The sequence below is a fragment of the Eucyclogobius newberryi genome, unplaced genomic scaffold (assembly GCF_026437365.1).
Source record: "Eucyclogobius newberryi isolate DKJ021-1_F unplaced genomic scaffold, fEucNew1.0.hap1 SCAF_15, whole genome shotgun sequence".
Classification (NCBI taxonomy): domain Eukaryota; kingdom Metazoa; phylum Chordata; class Actinopteri; order Gobiiformes; family Gobiidae; genus Eucyclogobius; species Eucyclogobius newberryi.
In genome coordinates this window covers 12,722,406-12,742,317 of record NW_027315779.1, presented here as the reverse complement: position 1 = coordinate 12,742,317, position 19,912 = coordinate 12,722,406, and the positions used below count along the sequence as shown (strand labels likewise).

At 42.9% G+C, this 19,912-nt stretch overlaps 1 protein-coding gene across 5 annotated transcripts in view; it reads left to right on the top strand.

Annotated features, from left to right (window-relative positions):
• fnip1 (folliculin interacting protein 1) overlaps window positions 1–6,879 on the top strand; it is a 77,613-nt gene extending 70,734 nt beyond the window's left edge. For all 5 annotated transcript variants that reach the window (XM_072446061.1, XM_072446057.1, XM_072446059.1 and 2 more), the window contains 6 exons: window positions 430–785; window positions 1,199–2,247; window positions 3,133–3,298; window positions 4,321–4,521; window positions 5,428–5,543; window positions 6,759–6,879. In XM_072446061.1, the coding sequence (XP_072302162.1) occupies window positions 430–785; window positions 1,199–2,247; window positions 3,133–3,298; window positions 4,321–4,521; window positions 5,428–5,543; window positions 6,759–6,837 (1,967 nt within the window). In that variant the 3' untranslated portion in view covers window positions 6,838–6,879. The remainder of the gene's footprint in view (window positions 1–429; window positions 786–1,198; window positions 2,248–3,132; window positions 3,299–4,320; window positions 4,522–5,427; window positions 5,544–6,758) is intronic.
• The last annotated feature ends 13,033 nt before the right edge of the window (window positions 6,880–19,912 follow it).

The window sequence follows — 19,912 nt, the reverse complement described above, 5'->3', positions numbered from 1 at the left end:
TTTAGAGTGCAACAGTTACAAATGAAATGAAAATAAAATAGTGAATCAAAACTATATTTTCTTAAAGCCTAGAAAGCATGTCAAAGATATTAAACTTGCAAATTTAGGAACGGAGGATATTTTTCCGTGATAATCTTGTAGCAAGTGACTATATTTTCATTTACTTGCAAATATTTTCCTATTAGGGCTACAACAACCCTAACCCTAACCCACTTTGAAAATTGTAATTATTGATTGTTTTAAATGCGTTGTGAATGAATAAAAATGTGATCCCTAACTCATTTAACCCTTTCTGATCCGTTCTAATGAAACATCTGTGTTGAAAGTTCTCACTGAACCGGACGTTTTGGCTGCGTTTGTTGTCTCAAAGTGACCTCCTGACCTTCTGAAGCACTTCCTGACCGCTCACCTCTTCTTGCCCGTCCGTAGGCGACCTGTACGGGGCCATCGGTTCCCCCGTGCGTCTCTCTCGCACCGTGGTGGTCGGCCGGCGCCAGGAGCTGGTCCAGCGGCTCCTCTACGTCCTCACCTACTTCATCCGCTGCTCGGAGCTGCTGGAGGCGGGCGCGCCGGGCGAGGCGGAGGACGAGGCCATCGTGATGCCCGGCTCGCTCATCACCACCGCGCTGAGGAAGGGCGAGGTGGAGGAGTCAGACTACGTTCTGGTGACGGTGCACAAGCCCGGCGAGCAGTACCTGTCCCAGAGTCAGATCTACGCCTCGGACCACAGCCTCCAGAGCAGCACGTGCACGGAGCCGGAGAGCGGGCCGGGCGACGCGCTGGAGGTGAGTGCGCGGGAAGTGAGGGCGACAGGCTGGAGGTAAGGGCGTGGGAAGGGCGGGCGACGGGCTGGAGGAGAGGGTGCTGGAGGTGAGGGCGCGGGAGGGGCGGCCGCGGGAGGAAAGGGTGCCGGAGGGGCGGGCGATGCGCTGGAGGTGAGGGTCTGGGAAAGGTGGGTCGCGGGAGGTGAGTGCAACCAAAATTAATTTTCAAAATGAAAGAATAATCCAGTCTGTTTTATGTTAATCGTACAACTACGTACGTCTCAGGGACTGAGAGGCGAGTGCACTTTAAGTCTCTGTATCTGACCCAACCTGTTTAAAAAGTAGATTATTAACATTTACCTGAAGTCATGACCCGTACAATGCATTTTGCTACTAAATCACAATCTTAATGTTTCTCAATCCGTCTTCTTTAGGAAACACCGAAAGAGGAAGACGAGGAGGACGAAGACAGCAGCGAGAGCCAGGGGTCGAGGAGCAGCGTGCTTCAAAGCGAGCATGCTCAGTTTGAGGCCGGCCAGACCGGGAGGGCATCCGAATCAGTCCACAAGCAGTCCTGCAGTCCAGTGGGCACGGACCCTAAACTGGAAGCCGTGCTCCGCGTCGGTTACGCCTCTCCCAAGGATAGTAAAGTCGACATTTGTGCGACTTCAGAGGCCAAAAACTTGTCGGTCGATGACGGCGTCGCGAGTCAACTCACCAAATCGCAAGTTAATTTGGAAAAGAAACCACCGGATAAGGCACAAGCTTTTTCAATGCCGGTGCCAACGAGTACGGGTCCGATGGCGCTGACGGACGTGCCAAAAGTGACCTTCCTCATTGGCGATTCGATGTCGCCGGAGTCGGACACGGAGAGTCGAGGTCGGCGGATGGCGGAGGAAATCAAAAGGCACAAAAAACTCCTCCTGCACAAAGGATCGGCGCCGAATTTGCCCCAGGACCAAAGCACAGCGACCAACGACGCGCCCTCCCTGCTGAAGTCGACCAGCACAATGCCAAACCTGGACGATTTCGACGAGTACTTTAACTCGGAGAATCCAGTCGAAAAGAGGACTATTGGCGATTTGGCGAGGCGATGCTCCGACGCGAAAAGTTTAGGTGCACACCGGCTCGCCGCGAGTTTGCCCAGCGGGCGCGGCGAGGTCGAGAATCAAAGTTTGGGGCCATGCTTGGACTTGGGACAGAACGGGACCACGCCAAACGGGGGCGAAACGGCAACGCGGTGCCGGTGCAGTTCGACGGACTCCTCAACAGACTTTTGCTGCAGGAGCTGCGCCGCGTCGGGTTTAACGATGGGCGTCGCCGTGCCGCCCGAGGACGGCGGTAAAGAAGAGGACCAAAAGAGGAAGGTTTTGCTCCTGAACGACTGGGACATCCCGAGAAACGAGAGCTCGGACAGTGCGCTGGGCGACAGTGAGACGGAGGAGACGGAGGAGTGGCAGGAGGAGGTGCTGCCGTTCCCTGGGTAAGAGCACCAACACGCCCGCTTTAAGGCAACACGCCCGCTTTAAGGCATTGTGCACTTTTGTCCGATACAGTTTGTTTGTCACCAAAGCTTTACCGAGTCTGCAGTAATTGGTAAAACGCTGAATTTTTTGGCCCAAATCTGAGTCATATTTCCTCGTGGCGTGGATAAATCATTTGTCCTGCCACGTATCAATCATAAAACGCACCTATCGCTCACCTGCAGCCGCGTCAGGCTCGTCCCCATGTTTCTGCGTGCCTAAGCGCATGGATCTACCATAATATAGTTCCCTCAGTGTACGGGGCAAAATGAAGACGGAGAAAGACAGTTCGAGCTGACGCAGAAGTGGACAGAAATCTACGGGAGACGAGAGATGCGATGCGCTCCGTTGCGCTAATAAACAAACGCACGTGTGTGTTGTATCAGTCCGCACGGGGGAGTGGCACGTGCACGGGGGAGTGGCACGCGCACGGGGGAGTGGCACGCGCACGGGGGAGTGGCACGCGCACGGGGGAGTGGCACGCGCACGGGGGAGTGGCACGCGCACGGGGGAGTGGCACGCGCACGGGGGAGTGGCACGCGCACTTCCGCCTGAGTTCTCAAATCGCCGAAAAATCGTCCATTGCGCCTTTAAGTTTTGCTCTTGCAAAAAAGTGTACTTTATAAAATGATGCCAAGCTTTAATAATTAGATGCAGACGAGTTCTCTTTGGACAAAAAAATAAATACAATCGTCATACACTGTGTTTAGAGTATTTAATACATGTCCATTCAAAGTGTAGTTTTTGTCCCACGTGTCAGTGACTTCCTGTATGTTGAGTATAAAGCACAAATATTCACTTATAATAGTAGTATTTATGCTTTACGTGTCTCGTTTGCTCCTCAGGTCAAAGTTGTCTGAGACGTACTCCAGGCCGAGCGTGGCAAACTTCGGCCGCTCGCTGTTCGGGGGATACTGCCCCACCTACGTGCCAGACTTTGTACTGCACGGCATGCCCAGCGACGACAAGCTCCGGCAAAGCCTCATGGGAGAACTCAGCCACGCCGTCCAGGTGAAGCCTTTGACCTGCGCGTTGTCACGGTGACCGCGCCTTGACCGACCTAAACGTCCTTTAAGAGCTTTTAACCGTTTTGCAATAAGGGATCGACCTAGTGATGTCATGGCTGATACGGATGTACTGCTATGTACAATAAAAGTATAAAGAATGTGGTTTATTATTCCTTAATTAGTATTGTGAAAAAAGGAAAGGAAAATAATATGAATTGGATTTATTATTTTTAGACATTCGCAGCCCTGTTTTACTTCATGTAGCAGTTTAATCAGTTTTATCAGTTTGTGCAGTGTTAACGAAGCCCAAACTTATCCGATTCAAGCTAAAATTAAAAAAATAATAATAAGTACCAGTACGTCTCACCACTTTAAAGGGTTTTTACGATTTTCTATTTTGTGTGTTTATACCTGTCGTACATATAAATGATAGTTTTACTCCAATTGAGCCGGTATTTATGGAGAAAACGTTGAATGCAGAATTTACACAAAGAAACAACTTTTTTGACTCTATACAGCAATTCAACAAAAACTGCTTTCATAGATTTTTATTTGTCAAATAAAAAAGATTAGGACATTAGATGAGTTTTGGCCCAGTGTTTGCTGAGTAATTTACAGTGCAATGTCATCAATTGCAAACAGGAAGTGAAATTATAAATCTGAAAAATCAGAAGCTATTCTGTGATAAATGTTTTATAATTTTTAGCAACATTCAAAATATATTTATCTCAACTGCATTCTAGTTCGATGAGTCGTCCGACCTGTAGGGGGCGCTTTGAGTTATATTTTAAGTTTCATCTTCTGCATGGATGATCTCAGGTTTCAGCTTCAGGACACAGAAGATGACATCATTTCTCATCGCTCTGAAACGCACGGCTAAACGGACAAAAACACGCCCTGTTTTACGTCTCTTTCAGTTTTTGTGACATTTACGATTCTATTTTGTTTTTATTTCTATCCTTTTTATGCTCTTTCACGGTGCGTCGTTTTCCCCGCGTCTAACCACAGCGCTCGTTTCGCCCGCAGCACCCGGCGCTGGACGAGCCCATCGCCGAGGCCGTGTGTATCGTCGCCGACACGGACCGCTGGAGCGTCCAGGTGGCCAGCTCTCAGAGGCGGGCCACGGAGAAAGACCGACTGGGCAAAGAGGTCCTGGTCTCGAGCCTGGTCTCCAACCTGCTGCAGTCCACGCACCAGCTCCACCGGCTCAACCTCTCGCCCAACTTTGTACGAGCTTTTTTTCTTCTTTCTCTCTCTTTTCAAGCGCATTTCTTCACACTTTTTGCGTAACGCGTGTCTACACCGGCTACAATCGACGTTTTAGCTTTGTCGTAGCGTCGTTCCCTCATCAAAAACACAGCCGGAGTCGCAGTTCGCTTCTATCGCGCTCGTTTCGTCAATCCTGCTTACGAGCTCCTCTGCTGAGCCTCACGAAAACGCTCTGTTTCAAGTTGCCCGGATTTGTGACGTCTTAGGTAGCGATAAATAAGTCTCAGCTGCTGTTTTTAAGATCGTAAATCGTCACAAAACCCCCGGTATGAGCATTTCCGCTGTCAAAACCACGTTCGCCACAACCGCGCGCTTGCGTCGAGGCAAGCTAGCTTTTGTGTGTCTCCCGGCGGTAATTCCCTCTGCTGCCAGTAGATGGCCCCGAATCGTTGATGAGGGAAACGCCGGACCTGTAGAAAGTAACGTAAGCTTTCAGTAAGATACATGATTTTAAGTTGTAAAATATGAAATACCAAATACTTGAGTGAGCGTAAAGGCCGATGAAAGTACAAATAATGCATAATATGTGTCTTTTAAGTCTGTTTATCTTGATTTGCGTTGTGTAGACTAGTTTATCTTGATGCACTGTGAAGGTTCAGGTGACTTAATCCTGGTTTCATCTTGGGCTGCGATTAACTATTCTCTTGTTAATCGATTAGTCTGGCGATTATTCTTTCGACTAGTTGTTTTTAGAACGTGGCCAGTGGATGTCTGGCTGAAGTTCAGTATAAATCTCAACCCTGAACTTGATACGTTTGAGAATATGTTCATTTCTCCACCGGTCCGAGTAATAAAACCTCTTCTTTCAGCTTATGGCTCACGTTCTGGAGTTCTGATCCGTGTGTGTTTCCGTCTGCTCCTCAGTGTATCATGCACCTTGAAGATCGCCTGCAGGAGATCTACTTTAAGTCCAAGATGTTGGCCGAGTATTTGAAGGGACAGACCCGAGTTCACGTCAAGGAGCTGGGGATGGTTCTGGGGTACGTTTATTGCGCTTTATTTTGTATGTTCTTTACTGCAGTAGTGTTTTCCGGCTGTAAAGTGTGCAGATAAAAAAGTACTGTATTTTCCGGAGTTTGGTCCGAGTATAAGTCGCACCAGCCAAAAAAATGCATAATAGAGAAGACAAAAAGGTATATAAGTTGCACTGGAGTATGAAATGGGGATGCAAGTGTGAAAATAACAAATAATATCACATATAAGTCGCTCCGGAGTATAAGTATAAATATGTCGACTATATATAAATATGTCGACTATATATAAATAAGTCGCACCCCGGCCAAAACTATGAAAAAGGTGCCACTTATAGTCCGAAAATACAATAGTAGGGGATGTTATAAAAGGACTGTCTTTGTGTATTTTTTTTTTTTTTCCTATTCAAGTTTTTTTTTTTTCTGTTGTTAAATTGAAAAAGAAAAAAAAAACACAATGAAGGGGAGAAAAGGTACAAACAAAGAGAAACCAAAGAGAAACCGGACATAAAATCCAAAACGGTAGACATCCAGCAAATAATTAATTAAAAGTAGAGAAAATCATGGCACAAAACCCAAAAAAAAAAACGTTCCATTTGGTCCAAAGTCTGTCAAATGTATCGATCTTCAAATTAAGTCCCAATGTAATTTTTTCAATTTCACAAAATTTGTGAAATTGAAAAAATTACATTGGGACTTAATTTGAAGTCCAATATAATATCAGTTCAGTCCATGAGGAGGACCATGTCTGTGTTTTTAATTAAAAAAAACTTTTAGAACATTGATAACATTATTAAATCAATACTTTATTTTTAAATACCGTATTTTCAGAACTTCAAGTCGCACCTTTTTTCATAGTTTTGGCCGGGGTGCGACTTATACTTATACTTATATACTTATACTCCGGAGCGACTTATATGTGATATTATTTGTTATTTTCACACTTCCAACCACATTTTATACTCCAGTGCTACTTATATATGTTTTTTTCTTTATTATGCATTTTTTGGCTTGCGACTTATAGTCCGGAAAATACGGTATTCTAAATCTAACAGCCTTCAGTCAATATATTTCAGCCTTCATTTAGTCAAAAACAAAAATAAATCATTTATAAAAAAATCTAAATTAACAAGGTAGATAAGTTTTTTGAAGTGTCGACTGCTAAAACAATCGCTTGTTTGCGTTTAATCACGACGTGCGAATTACGTGCTTTTTCTTCGGCAGAATCGAGTCCAGCGACCTGCCGTTGTTGGCCGCCGTGGCCAGCACTCACTCGCCGTACGTGGCTCAGATCCTGCTGTAGGAGCCGCGTTTCTCTCGCCTGCTGCTGGACAAACAGGAAGAAGGAGGTGCGCGGCGGGTTTTCCACACTAGGGGGCGCACGCGGCCCTTTGTGAGGAGCCAGGACTTTCACCGTTTCGAATGTTTGCCTCTAAAGACTTTTTTTTGGGATACAAAGCCAAAGACTGTACAATGTTTTGTTTTTCCAAGTGACATTTTAAACCTCTACAAAACCATAATAAGAACTATTTAGTTTTACACACAATCTTTGAAAAGAAGTCGATAGATATTTTACATTTAACTTCATCATCAATATTATGATGCTAATTACAGTATGTTTCTTCATTTGATATTTTTGTATTTGTTTACAAGCCCTTACTTTATTTAGAGACGCAAATCAATTAATGAAAATGTTGTGGAAAATGAATTGTAGTCATTTTACATTGTGATTACTTGACTAAATTAATAGTATTTACTTCAAATTTAATCAAAATGTAATTGAATGTTTTGGGGGGGTTAATTTGTGATTATTGAGCAATATAACGTTTAAACAGCATAGAATTTGATGACTAATAATTGTATATTTTCCACAACATTTTTTATTTATTTTTTACTAACTTTGTTTTTCGTACAAATTGACAAGTTTAAGAAGACTTCCTGTCTGTTATCGTAAGTACAAGCCCTACCTCATTGGACATTAACATTGAGGTCATATTTTTTAGATCTTTAATCACCTCTGCAGACCCAATGCTGTGTTCCTCAATTGGAAAAGAAAATAATTTAATTTTGAGATGAAGGTGAAGGTTGTTGTTTTTTTCCTGAAGGTAAATGTGGAAATGCTACACCAATTTATATTATAAAATGCTGAAATATTTTCTCACTTTTATAGCTTTGCCACCTTTTATACATGAAAGTTTACGCCTCACGGGTTTTTTGCTGGAGTTCGGGGATTTTACAAACGGTTCGACAAACGGAACACAATTTTTACGTCGTTTTTTTGTCTGATTTTATGGTTAAAGTTTGTCAAAACTTGATTTACTGGGTGAGATTTGGCGAATGGAAATACGACGTGACTGCGTGCGCTCGTTAGCCGTCAAAATGCACGTCTTTGTTTTTAAATTGCCCATTTTCCACACTGGAGTGGTTGGCAGAGGTTAACGGTTCGTTTCCAGTTCAAACCAGAGTTGTCGATACCGATTTCGATACCACGATTATCATTTAAAAAATATATACGGATGTTTTAGGCAGCACATTGACGTTTTCAACACAAAATAGCAGTACTTTATGTAAGAAACATCGCGGTCTTATACTAGTTCTGATAAAAGCGCAAGATTTTTCTAAAACTGTCGGAAAAGTCACATTTTCACATTGTTTTTTAGTATTATGCTTGTTCAAAGTATATAGCATTAAATTAAAATCCATTTAAATTATCGGAACTCGCACTTAAGCCGAAATTCTGAAACGAGTGCAGAGCCAATCAGATGCCAGTTAACTTATGTTTTTTTGGACCGATTGTACACGACTCTTCTTTTGTACTTTCTTTGTACTTCAGCATTGACCATTTGCACTAAAACTTGTGAGTTTCGTTAACACAAGTTCAGTTGAAAATACGGTCAACTTTGTGTCTTTTCCTTTCTCCAAATCGCGCCCTGAAAACAGCCCAAATCTCAAACACAGACCTGGTTTTGCCGGTAAATTCTGGCAAATATTTTTCAAAAAAACAATTCCCGCCGCTGTATCCAAACGACTCTGCAGCGACCCGCGCTCTCCACTGTGTTGAAAGGTTCTGAGATCAGTCTTTGTAAATGGTAAGTTATTGAGTTGTTTGGGCGAACGTGTGAATGATTGGAGCTGTACATATTCGGTTTATTTTACATGTATTTGTACAGAATGTCTTTAAAGAGTTGTCTCCAGAAATAATTTTTTCCCAATTTTATGGGAATGTGCAATAAAAAAACGCCTATGTTGAACGCAGCTCGTGTGGTTTGTGTCGGTGATTTTGGGAAAGATAGAACAGAACGGAAAATCCACAAATGATATAAACGACACCGTATCATTTTTTCTTGGAGATTGGGTGCACAAATTTACCAACTTCAAAGCATTAGGTCCTTTTCAATATTCCTCAAGTGGAAAGAACCTAATGAATCCCCGCCCATTCCCAGGTTAAACTTAAACTTATCCAGTTTTTAATCAATCGGCTTTTCACTTTTATTGTATTTACTTATCTCATTTATTGTGCCAAGAAGAAATTGGCCTTTGGCTGCACTGCACTTCAGCCCCACACAATCAGTCGCTCAGAACATTACACAAGTTGACACATAAATTTGATACCACGCAACATGTGGCAAGCGAAAATGTCGGCCCGGCCTTTATGACACGTGACGGGCCATTGTTCTATTATTGACCTTCAAAGCAGGCCGATGTTGGATTATAGACAAACTGACAAGGACTGACCCTTGGGGCACCCCACAGGTCAGGGGCATATGGTCTGAGACACAGTTACCAACTTAAAAGAAGTACTTCCTGTCTTCCAGATAGGACCTTAACCAGTTTAGGGCAGTGCCAGTGATGCCCACCCAGTCCTCTAGTCTCTGTAAGAGGATCCTGTGATCGACAGAGTCAAAAGCAACACTCAGATCTAACAGAATTAAGACTGAAGCTTTGCCCGTGTCAGTGTTCAGGCGGATGTCATTTGTCACCTTGACAAGAGCAGTCTCAGTGCTGTGATGAGGTCTAAAACCTGACTGAAAAACATCAAATGAGTTGTTTATTAAGAGGAAATCTGTGAGCTGTTGGTAAACAACCTTTTCAAGGACTTTGCCCCAAAATGGCAGATTAGAGATGGGCTGGTAATGACTCAGTACTGCGGCATCAAGACTGCTCTTCTTTAGGAGAGGCTTTATGACCGCAGTTTTCAAAGACATTGGGAATGTTCCAGATTGAAGCGACATGTTAACTATGTGAGTGAATGGTGCTAACAAACTGTTCAGACTTTAGAAATCAGGTGGCACACCGATGGCAGCATGTAGATGAACTCAGACTGGTGATGATCTCATGGACAGTTTTGTCAGTTACAGGTGCAAAGTGAGTTAGCTCTAAGTGTCTTGGTGGTTTTAGGGTATTTTTTTGCATTGTGGGATCTATAGCATGTTTAATGCCCTCAACTTTGTCATTAAAGAATAATGCAAACTCATTACACTTGGATGTGGAAATGAGTTCTAACGGCAGCTGAGCTGGAGGGTTTGTTAATCTGTTTACTGTGGCAAACAGGACGAGTTGTTACTGCAGCTTCCAATTATTTCAGAAAAATGTCTTTCCCTAGTTCTACATAAAATGAGGTTGTACAGGTACAACTTCTCTCTGTAAATTTCTTTTTGTAGCTGGAGCTTTGACTTGCGCCATTTCCGTCCGTTTTCCTTTTCTGTGTCCTGACCTAATTATTTCTCCATTTTAGCCTTCATAGGGGCAATGGCGTCCAGAACATTCAAAACACTCGATTTTTAGAGTAACAGTCAACAAGTAATTTACATTAGAACATGAGACAAGTTTATTATTTCCATAAACAGTACACCTGTGTCTCCTCTGAACAGCTGCAGGACCAGCCGGTGGTTTGGGAGAAACAGACAGGTCAAAGAAGACACAGAAATTCAGACAGCAGCATCGACCACATTGACATTTGAAATATTTACCCCCTTTGTAATTATGAGATCTAGAGTGTGTCCTTTGCTGTGGATGGGGCCTCTCACATGCTGAGTAAGACTGAAGGTAGCGTTTCTGTCACAAATATTATCAACATAAACATTGAAATCACCTGTAATGACCAAACCATCAAAGTCTGTGCATACGACTGAAAGCATCTCAGTAAAATCATCAATAAAAAATCATCAATAAAACAATGAAGAGAATGGATGGAGACTGTTTTGGCTCAATTGAAAGGATACATACTCAAACTATGAAAACACCCCAAAAGACAACCTGTGGGTAATTATTTCATCTCCAAAAACTGCACAGACTCCCCACTTTTTGTTTTCTTGTGTTTCAGATTCAAACGTAAAGTTAGGTGGAGCAGATTCTATTTGAACTAAATTTCCAGTGTTTTTGACAAGCCATGTTTCAGTTAAAACATAAAATCAATATATTAAGAAGGAATACAATTATGAATTAAGAATGATTTGTTACATAAGGATCTGACATTTAGCACAGAAAGTTTTAGACTAGTTTCAGTGGGACTGGGCCTTATCTTTTCACAGGGAATATTAATCGAATTTCTCTGATTAGGCCTGACTCGCATTTTGTTTTCCCATATTTGTGTTGCAACTACAGAAAGCACTAGGGGGGACTATTTTTACACAGAGCCCCGGGTTGGTTTGATTTTTAATATGACAATAAGTCCCAGCAACGCTGAGACCCAGAGCATCCTGTCTAAGGGAGATACCAGGTGAAAGGCGAAGGGGGATGGGAGGTGGGCTTTTGTTGGTCTGGTGACTTTTAAAGTCAGAATAAACATTTCCTAAATCAACTGCTTTCAATTTGAAACTCTAAGGAGCTATTTGCTCTCCCAAGGTGACGGCTAAACATTTAAATGTAAATTGAATTGCCTAAAATTGGCTGGTGTCCCACATAACTCTTAAAATATGATAAATAATCATACAAATCTTTATGCTGTGTGACATGTTTGAAAGTTTCATCCAATTCTTTAATCAATATCAACTTTGAATGTCGTGCTCTTTCATAAGTGAGAGGACATGACAAAACACTCATCATGTTTTGGCTTTTTGCTCTACTTCCTGTCATTTTCAACCTATTTTTCAACACCAACGGACACTTGGTTAGTGCAAAACTATCATTTACATGTGCAAGTTTTATTCCATCAAGTAAAAAAATGGAAAATCGTAAAAACCTGTCTTACGCACTTTAAGTATATGCGCGCTTTCCATGTGCAATAGGCTTGGTTGAAAGGAGGAAAAAAAAGAATCAAAGTTTTGTTTCCATGGGAACGATATCCCTGGGTCGGTCTTCCTTTTGAACCAAGCACCGGCAGTGGATCCTATAAAAGAACAAAAAGGAAACATGTTGGGTGGTGAAATATAAAAGGCGAGGGCAAATATAACTCTTTGGGGAAATCCTTATAGCCAAACAAACACATTGTCGAATCAGTTTTGAGGAAATGTAGCTTAATGTTTAAAGTCCTCTCAAAGACACCAATCCCCTTTGTGAGATTGAATAGAGCCACATTTGGTTGAAAAAAAAAGTATTTTACCTTTGTTAAAGGCGGTATGGACGATTTTTCAGCGATTTGAGAACGCAGGCGGAAGTGCACACGCGCCCTCCCCCGTGCGGACTGATACAACACACATGTGCGTTTGTTTATTAGCGCAACGGATCGCATCACATCTCTCGTCTCCCGTAGATTTCTGTCCACTTCTGCGTCAGCTCGAACTGTCGTTCTCCGTCTTCATTTTGCCCCGTACACTGAGGGAACTATATTATGATAGATCCATGCGCTTAGGCACGCGGAAACATGAGGACGAACCGCACGCGGCAGCAGGTGAGCGGTAGGTGCGTTTTATGATTGATACGTGGCAGGACAAATGATTTATCCTGCCACGAGGAAATATGATAAAAAATTTGCTGAAAAAAATCGTCCATACCACCTTTAATTTGAACTGAGAGAGAAGACTATGAATGTTTGTTTTTTAATTACAAATATATTAACCATAAACCTGTTCAAAAGATTTAGATTTTTACTGTTTTAAGGCAAATCCTCCAAGAGCATTCTGATTTGACAAGTAACAAAAGTAATAAAACAATATAAATAACAAACCTTTTACATTGTTGCATGTCTTCAATAGTTTCAGGCAATGGTTGTCTGAACGTCTCTGGGAGAAAAAAGGCCCCGGCAGACGACCTGGCCGAAAAAAACCCCAGAACCAAATAAGGGAGGAACTTAGAGTACGAACCTGAACAAAAAAAAAACAAAAAAAACAAAAAAAAAGAACTATTAATGTAACGTAAAACATCGCTGCAGTGTTCTGGCGTTTCCCTCCTTATAAGTGCTCTCGAAGAGTTTTTCTGTTACGGTGATGCTAACCACAAGTAGCATGCTAACGGTGCACTTCCTGGTTTGTGGACGATAAAAGCGCTTTATACAACTAGATGCAAACGGCACACTTTAGTCTCACTTAGTCTCATAAGAGCTGCTTTTACCATATATATGGGCCGTTTTATATAATTACATGGGGGGAATCAGATACACCTCCTTTAATAACTGTTATAAGAAATACCAACATTTAAAATTTGTTTCGATTGAAAATTAAATGTTGAACCTCTCCAAACCAGGACCAACCAATCCACTTCAACACAGGCGACATTGAGTAGTTATGAAGCCTGCGTAAATTCAGCCTGGAAGACCTAACTCCATCCATCTATGTCAAGGCCTCCATGGAAGGACCCCTCTCCCCAGCGCCATCATCGCACTCAAGTGGGCGCCCGCCTGTCCGTCTGTGAGAGTCAGATCCCTCCTTCACCATGGACTCTCCCAGGTTTCTGCGCTTATCCCAAAGAGGTTATGCAGTTTTTCCCGGCCAAGAAGTAGGGTGAAAGGTCAGGGGGCGTCTGTACCATGGCCCTCGCACCTGCTCCTCATCCCCAATCAACGCTCTCAGTGACTCCTCCCCGCTCCCAATCAGCGCCCAGGCGGTCGCATTTAATCCCTCAGGCAGATGGCTCGGCCACTCAAACCGTACTGCGACTGATATTATGTCAGATTTCAAATCAGATGACCCTCCGTGTTCCTCTCACGGGGGCTCCGGGTCCTCCCGCGGTCCTCCGGCTTCGGAAGAGCGCATCCACATGACTGAGCGCCAAATAACTCAAGAATAAAGCTTGCTAAACAGTCCATTCTCATGGTCTCTTTGTCTCTCCAGGGTGAAATGTCAACGCGTCAATCAATCAATTGCCCATCGAGGCAACAGCTGAATTAGATCAAACTGAATCTGCTACAATATTGTTGGGGGGTCGAGTGGTCTACGGCTCGCACTGCGTAGCGTTTGTCCTCTGACCTTGGAGAGATGTTTTCCCAGAGTTTCTTTATTCCAGTCGTCAAATCGGAAAAAACAATGAGCAGTGGATTGCGGTTTACGGAAATGAACAAAGAAATCGCACCAATCAGCCAAAAAACGGATCCAATTAAGTTAAAGTGCCTATGACAGGTTTTTACAATGATATAACTTTGACTTTATTTGGTGTAGTTATGCCTGTTGAACATATACATTATGGTTTTACACCAATCGCGCAGGTATTTGTGGAGAAAATGTTAAAAAATCTGTAGAAAATGACATGAAGTGACATCACACTCATTCCAGACAAGGTTTATCCCGAATTTACACAAAGAAACAACTTTTTTGACTCTCCAAACATTGGTGTAAAACTATAATTTATATGTACAACAGGTATAAATACACCGAATAAAGTCCAAATTTGAGCTTCGTAAAAACCTGTCATACTTCACTTTAAACGAAGATGTTTGTCTTTTCTTGGGGCTCATGGAATAATGTCAGTAAGGCCGCAGTTATTTTATTACTTGGTTTACGGATTTTTAAATAAAATATATTACACAGGCGGACGGAATATAAATATAATTTCAATTTCAAAAGATGTTTTCTTCCGGGTTTGCCCAAAACGCACCACGGGAGGAGAGGGGGGGAGGAGCAGGAGCGTGTAACAGTAGATTTAGCGTGTTTTAGACAGACCCCCCCCCCAACCGCCCAGTCACGGCAAAACGTGCTGAAGAAAAAAATGTGTATTTGCGATATAAAGACGCACAGCAGCAGGGAACAGAGCAGCTCGGAGTCAGACTTCCGCAAGAGTTTGGCGAGAAATTGCTTCACGCGCTCTTGTCTTTTGACTTAATACCGCTTTTTACATTTAATTTAATGCTATTTTGCTTTGTCAGCGGTATAAAAATTATAATAATGTATTTTATTTATATTGTATAAATCAATCATCAAGTGCGGCGGATCCCTAAACCAAGTAATAAAATAAATAAGGCCTAAAGAGATGAAAGTGTAAAGAATAAACTCACCCAAGACGGTTACCTGAGTGAATAAGTATATCTAGGTTATTAAGGTTAAAGATGTAAAGGTAACTTGTATACAGTGATCCCTCGCTATATCGCGGTTCACTTTTCACGGTCTCGCTGCTTCATGGATTTTCATCATGCATTGTGTTCTGCATTCTGATTGGCTAAACAGTCTCTCCGCGTCTTCTCTACCTGTGTGTCAATAATGTTATGGATTAATATGTACACGTACGTAAAACCGCTTGCCAAATTGAAGTTTGCGAGGCCGGTGAGAGCGGCGCGCGTGTGAGCTTCAATGTTTTATGGAGTATTTCATTGTATAATAACTGTAAAAAAATAAAGGTTTCCACTTCACGGATTTCGCATATCGCGGGTTATTTTTGGAACGTAACCCCCGCGATAAACGAGGGTTCACTGTAATGCATATTAGGAACACATTGATCTATCTGTGAAATAAACTGAACTGAACCCATGGACACTGCATCACCCGCCTCTACGCCACAAAGGTCTGATTCTGTCAAACGCTACCACGCCAACAACAACAACAACAACACAAAAGCCCCCGTGTGCCGGTGGGGGGGGGGGGGGGGGGACGTACTCAGCTGCAAAACGAATCGGGCCAAGCAGTTGCCGATCCGGGCCGACGTGGAGCACAGCCCGGTGGCCGTGTTTCTGAGCACTGTCGGGAAAATGTCCTTCCCCAGAGGAAATGTCCTTACCCAGTCGAAATGTCCTTACCCAGTCGAAATGTCCTTGCCCAGTCGAAATGTCCATCTCCAGTCGAAATGTCCTTCCCCAGTCGAGATGTCCTTACCCAGTCGAAATGTCCATCTCCAGTCGAAATGTCCTTCCCCAGTCGAAATGTCCATCTCCAGTCGAAATGTCCTTCCCCAGTCGAAATGTCCTTACCCAGTCGAAATGTCCTTCCCCAGTCGAAATGTCCTTACCCAGTCGAAATGTCCTTCCTCAGTTGAAATGTCCTTCCATTGTTGAAATGTCCTTCCCCAGTCGAAATGTCCTTACCCAGTCGAAATGTCCTTCCTCAGTTGAAATGTCCTTCCATTGTTGAAATGTCCTTCCCCAGTCGAAATGTCCTTCCCTTGTTGAAATGTCCTTCCTCAGTTGATATGTCCTTCCTCGGTTGAAATGTCCATCCCTTGTTGAAATGTCCTTCTGTTGTTGAAATGTCCTTCCTCGGTTGAAATGTCCTTCCCCGGTTGAAATGTCCATCCCTTGTTGAAATGTCCTTCCTCGGTTGAAATGTCCTTCCATTGTTGAAATGTCCTTCTATTGTTGAAATGTCCTTCCTCAGTTGAAATGTCCTTCCATTGTTGAAATGTCCTTCCCCAGTTGAAATGTCCTTCCCTTGCTGAAATGTCCTTCCTCAGTTGAAATGTCCTTCCCTTGTTGAAATGTCCTTGCCTTGTTGAAATGTCCTTCCCTTGTTGAAATGTCCTTCCTCGGTTGAAATGTCCTTCCCCAGTTGAAATGTCCTTCCATTGTTGAAATGTCCTTCTATTGTTGAAATGTCCTTCTATTGTTGAAATGTCCTTCCCCAGTTGAAATGTCCTTCCTCAGTTGAAATGTCCTTCCCTTGTTGAAATGTCGCCAACATGTTTTGGCCACTAGACTGGTTTTCTTCAGGTTATACAAAGTTTACACACACACAAACTGTCGTCTTTGAGACCATGATGCTTGGCGGCCTTAGCCAAAACGTTTGGTCTGCTGCCTTTCCTGATATTCAGAGGAAGAACGTCAATCACCATGACTTTTGGGAGACTTTTCACTGACTTGACGTATAAAAATGCTGAGTTGTGGGAGTCAACGATTGCCTCGGATCTTGAATCTCTAACTTTAAGTGCTACCGTTTGTTTTGCGAAGGCCTTTTTTATCTATTGAGCCGAGTTTCAACATGAGCGGACGCAGACTCACAGGGCGGGATGGCGGGCAGGACGAGCAGGGACAGCCCCCCGACGAGCATGGCGCTGCCCGTGCAGAGCCGCCGAGGAAGCCGCCCCAGGGCGAGCCACGTGCTGATGATAGCCGGTATTTCTACGGCCGCGGCAATGAAACAGCCCAGGTACGGGTTCAGGACGAGGTTGGAAGAGTTGAAGCTCACGCCGTAGTAACCAGCAATCACACTCAACCTGCGGGATAAAAACATGAGTTACCAAATGTAAAGCGTGTTTCATTCATGCAAGTTTGAGTACCCTGGTCCCTATTCTGAGGAACCACCCAGTCCCCTTACTTACTTATTACTACTTACTTATTACTACTTACTTACTTGTTACTACTTACTTACTTATTACTACTTACTTACTTATTACTACTTACTTACTTACTTACTTACTTACTTACTTATTACTACTTACTTATTACTACTTACTTACTTACTTATTACTTACTTTACACGTTTATTCACAGACTTTTAGCTGCTACTTACTCATTAAGAATATTGTTTTTGGAGCCGCTGTGTCCAGGTAATTTCTCTCATCTGTCAATAAAGTTTGTGTAAGTTTCCAGTGTTGTACATGAGCTCGTGATACCAAAAGTGTCTTACTGGAAAGAACCTGCCCCAGAGCAGGAGCTAAAAAAGCCCCATAAGGTGTTTCCCTACTGTAGAAACTCTTTTCCGTTTCTAGCACTTTTCCAGTCCCCATTTGATGCACAAACGCACAGAGATTGGAACCACCTTTAGGGGACTTTTTCTTTTTTAGACCAGAAACCTTGTTAAAACAAGCATATTTACAACAGTATCATTATTGGAAATATGTTTAATTCATTTCCTGAATTAGACAAAAAGTTGTGATGCAAAATGGAAATAATTTGAGCACAAAAAAACTATTTGTGATTAGTAAGTAGTAAATGAAATTCTGAATAATTGTGTATTTAAATGTTCTGATGTTAAAGTCAGTTCGACAAACTTTACCGTTTATATAGTTTTCAGTGGAGCAGCCACAAAACTATCAAGAGGATTGGAAACACAATTTTGTATATTTTTGTTAAGTTTCACACGGTTAATAAGGCCTCATTGGTGGGACAGGGCACCAAATCCATGGGTTGGAGGTTATATTAACAAAAAGCATGTTTAAATGTTCAAATAAGTAAGAACATGCTCTGTAAAGGGTCAATGACTGACACTTAACAAAGAAATCTGCCGTAGTCTGATGTTTTCTGCCGGAGTGAATGAAACAAAACTCAAATCCTGGCATGTTTTTGACGAGGACACAACATTATGACAGGGTTTGGAAGACTTTGACTACTCACCAAAGAAGGCACAGAATGACAGTCGCAGTTCTGATGTTTCTGGTTCGAAACAGGTCCAAAAGTGTGAGCTGTTTCTCCTGCTTGAGTTTAGGACCTTCAGCCTGAAACTAAATGGTAGTCAAACGTGTCAGCGCATGAAACTGTTTTACTAATGCTGTATTTTCTCATTGATCACTGCAGTTTTTCTTTTTCAAAATGTTACATTGTGGATCCAGAGGTCACAGACCCGAACATTTCAGCATATAAGTGTTTTTTATATTATAATTATTGTTAGATTGCATTAATTGAGTCAATAAAACCAATTTAAGGCAATATTAATAAAGTATGTTGAAAATAAAAAGGTTATGTTCTAGGTACAGAAATCTACAATGGGCTAATCAGATTGTGTGTTGTTTTGGAGGTCACATGTTCAGATCTGGCCACTCGCAGAAGACCCTGTGTCTGGCATTGACCAATCAGATTTTCCCTTTACAGATGATTGGCCACAATGTGAAGTGAACAGAACTAAGTCTGTGGAGTGACCACAGAGTGTGTGAAAACGACCACAGAGTGTGTGAAAACGACCTGAGTGTGTGAAAACGACCTCAGAGTGTGTGAAAACTACCTCAGAGTGTGTGAAAACGACCTCAAAGTGTGTGAAAACGACCACAGAGTGTGTGAAAACGACCACAGAGTGTGTGAAAACGACCTCAGAGTGTGTGAAAACTACCTCAGAGTGTGTGAAAACGACCTCAAAGTGTGTGAAAACGACCACAGAGTGTGTGAAAACGACCACAGAGTGTGTGAAAACGACCACAGTGTGTGAAAACGACCACAGAGTGTGTGAAAACGACCACAGAGTGTGTGAAAACTACCTCAGAGTGTGTGAAAACGACCTCAAAGTGTGTGAAAACGACCTCGGAGTGTATGAAAACGACCTCAGAGGTGTGTGAAAACGATCACAGTGTGTGAAAACGACCACCGAGTGTGTGAAAACGACCACAGAGTGTGTGAAAACGACCACAGAGTGTGTGAAAACGACCTAAGAGTGTGTGAAAACGACCTCAGAGTGTGTGAAAACGACCTCAGAGTGTGTGAAAACGACCACAGAGTGTGTGAAAACGACCTGAGTGTGTGAAAACGACCTAAGAGTGTGTGAAAACGACCACAGAGTGTGTGAAAACGACCTCAGTGTGTGAAAACGACCTCAGAGTGTGTGAAAACGACCACAGAGTGTGTGAAAACGACCACAGAGTGTGTGAAAACGACCTGAGTGTGTGAAAACGACCTCAGAGGTGTGTGAAAACGACCACAGAGTGTGTGAAAACGATCACAGTGTGTGAAAACGACCACCGAGTGTGTGAAAACGACCACAGAGTGTGTGAAAACGACCTCAGTGTGTGAAAACGACAACACAGAGTGTGTGAAAACGACCTAAGAGTGTGTGAAAACGACCTCAGAGTGTGTGAAAACGACCTCAGAGTGTGTGAAAACGACCACAGAGTGTGTGAAAACGACCTAAGAGTGTGTGAAAACGACCACAGAGTGTGTGAAAACGACCACAGAGTGTGTGAAAACGACCTCAGAGTGTGTGAAAACTACCTCAGTGTGTGAAAACGACCTCAAAGTGTGTGAAAACGACCACAGAGTGTGTGAAAACGACCTCAGAGTGTGTGAAAACGACCACAGAGTGTGTGAAAACGACCTAAGAGTGTGTGAAAACGACCTAAGAGTGTGTGAAAACGACCTCAGAGTGTGTGAAAACGACCTC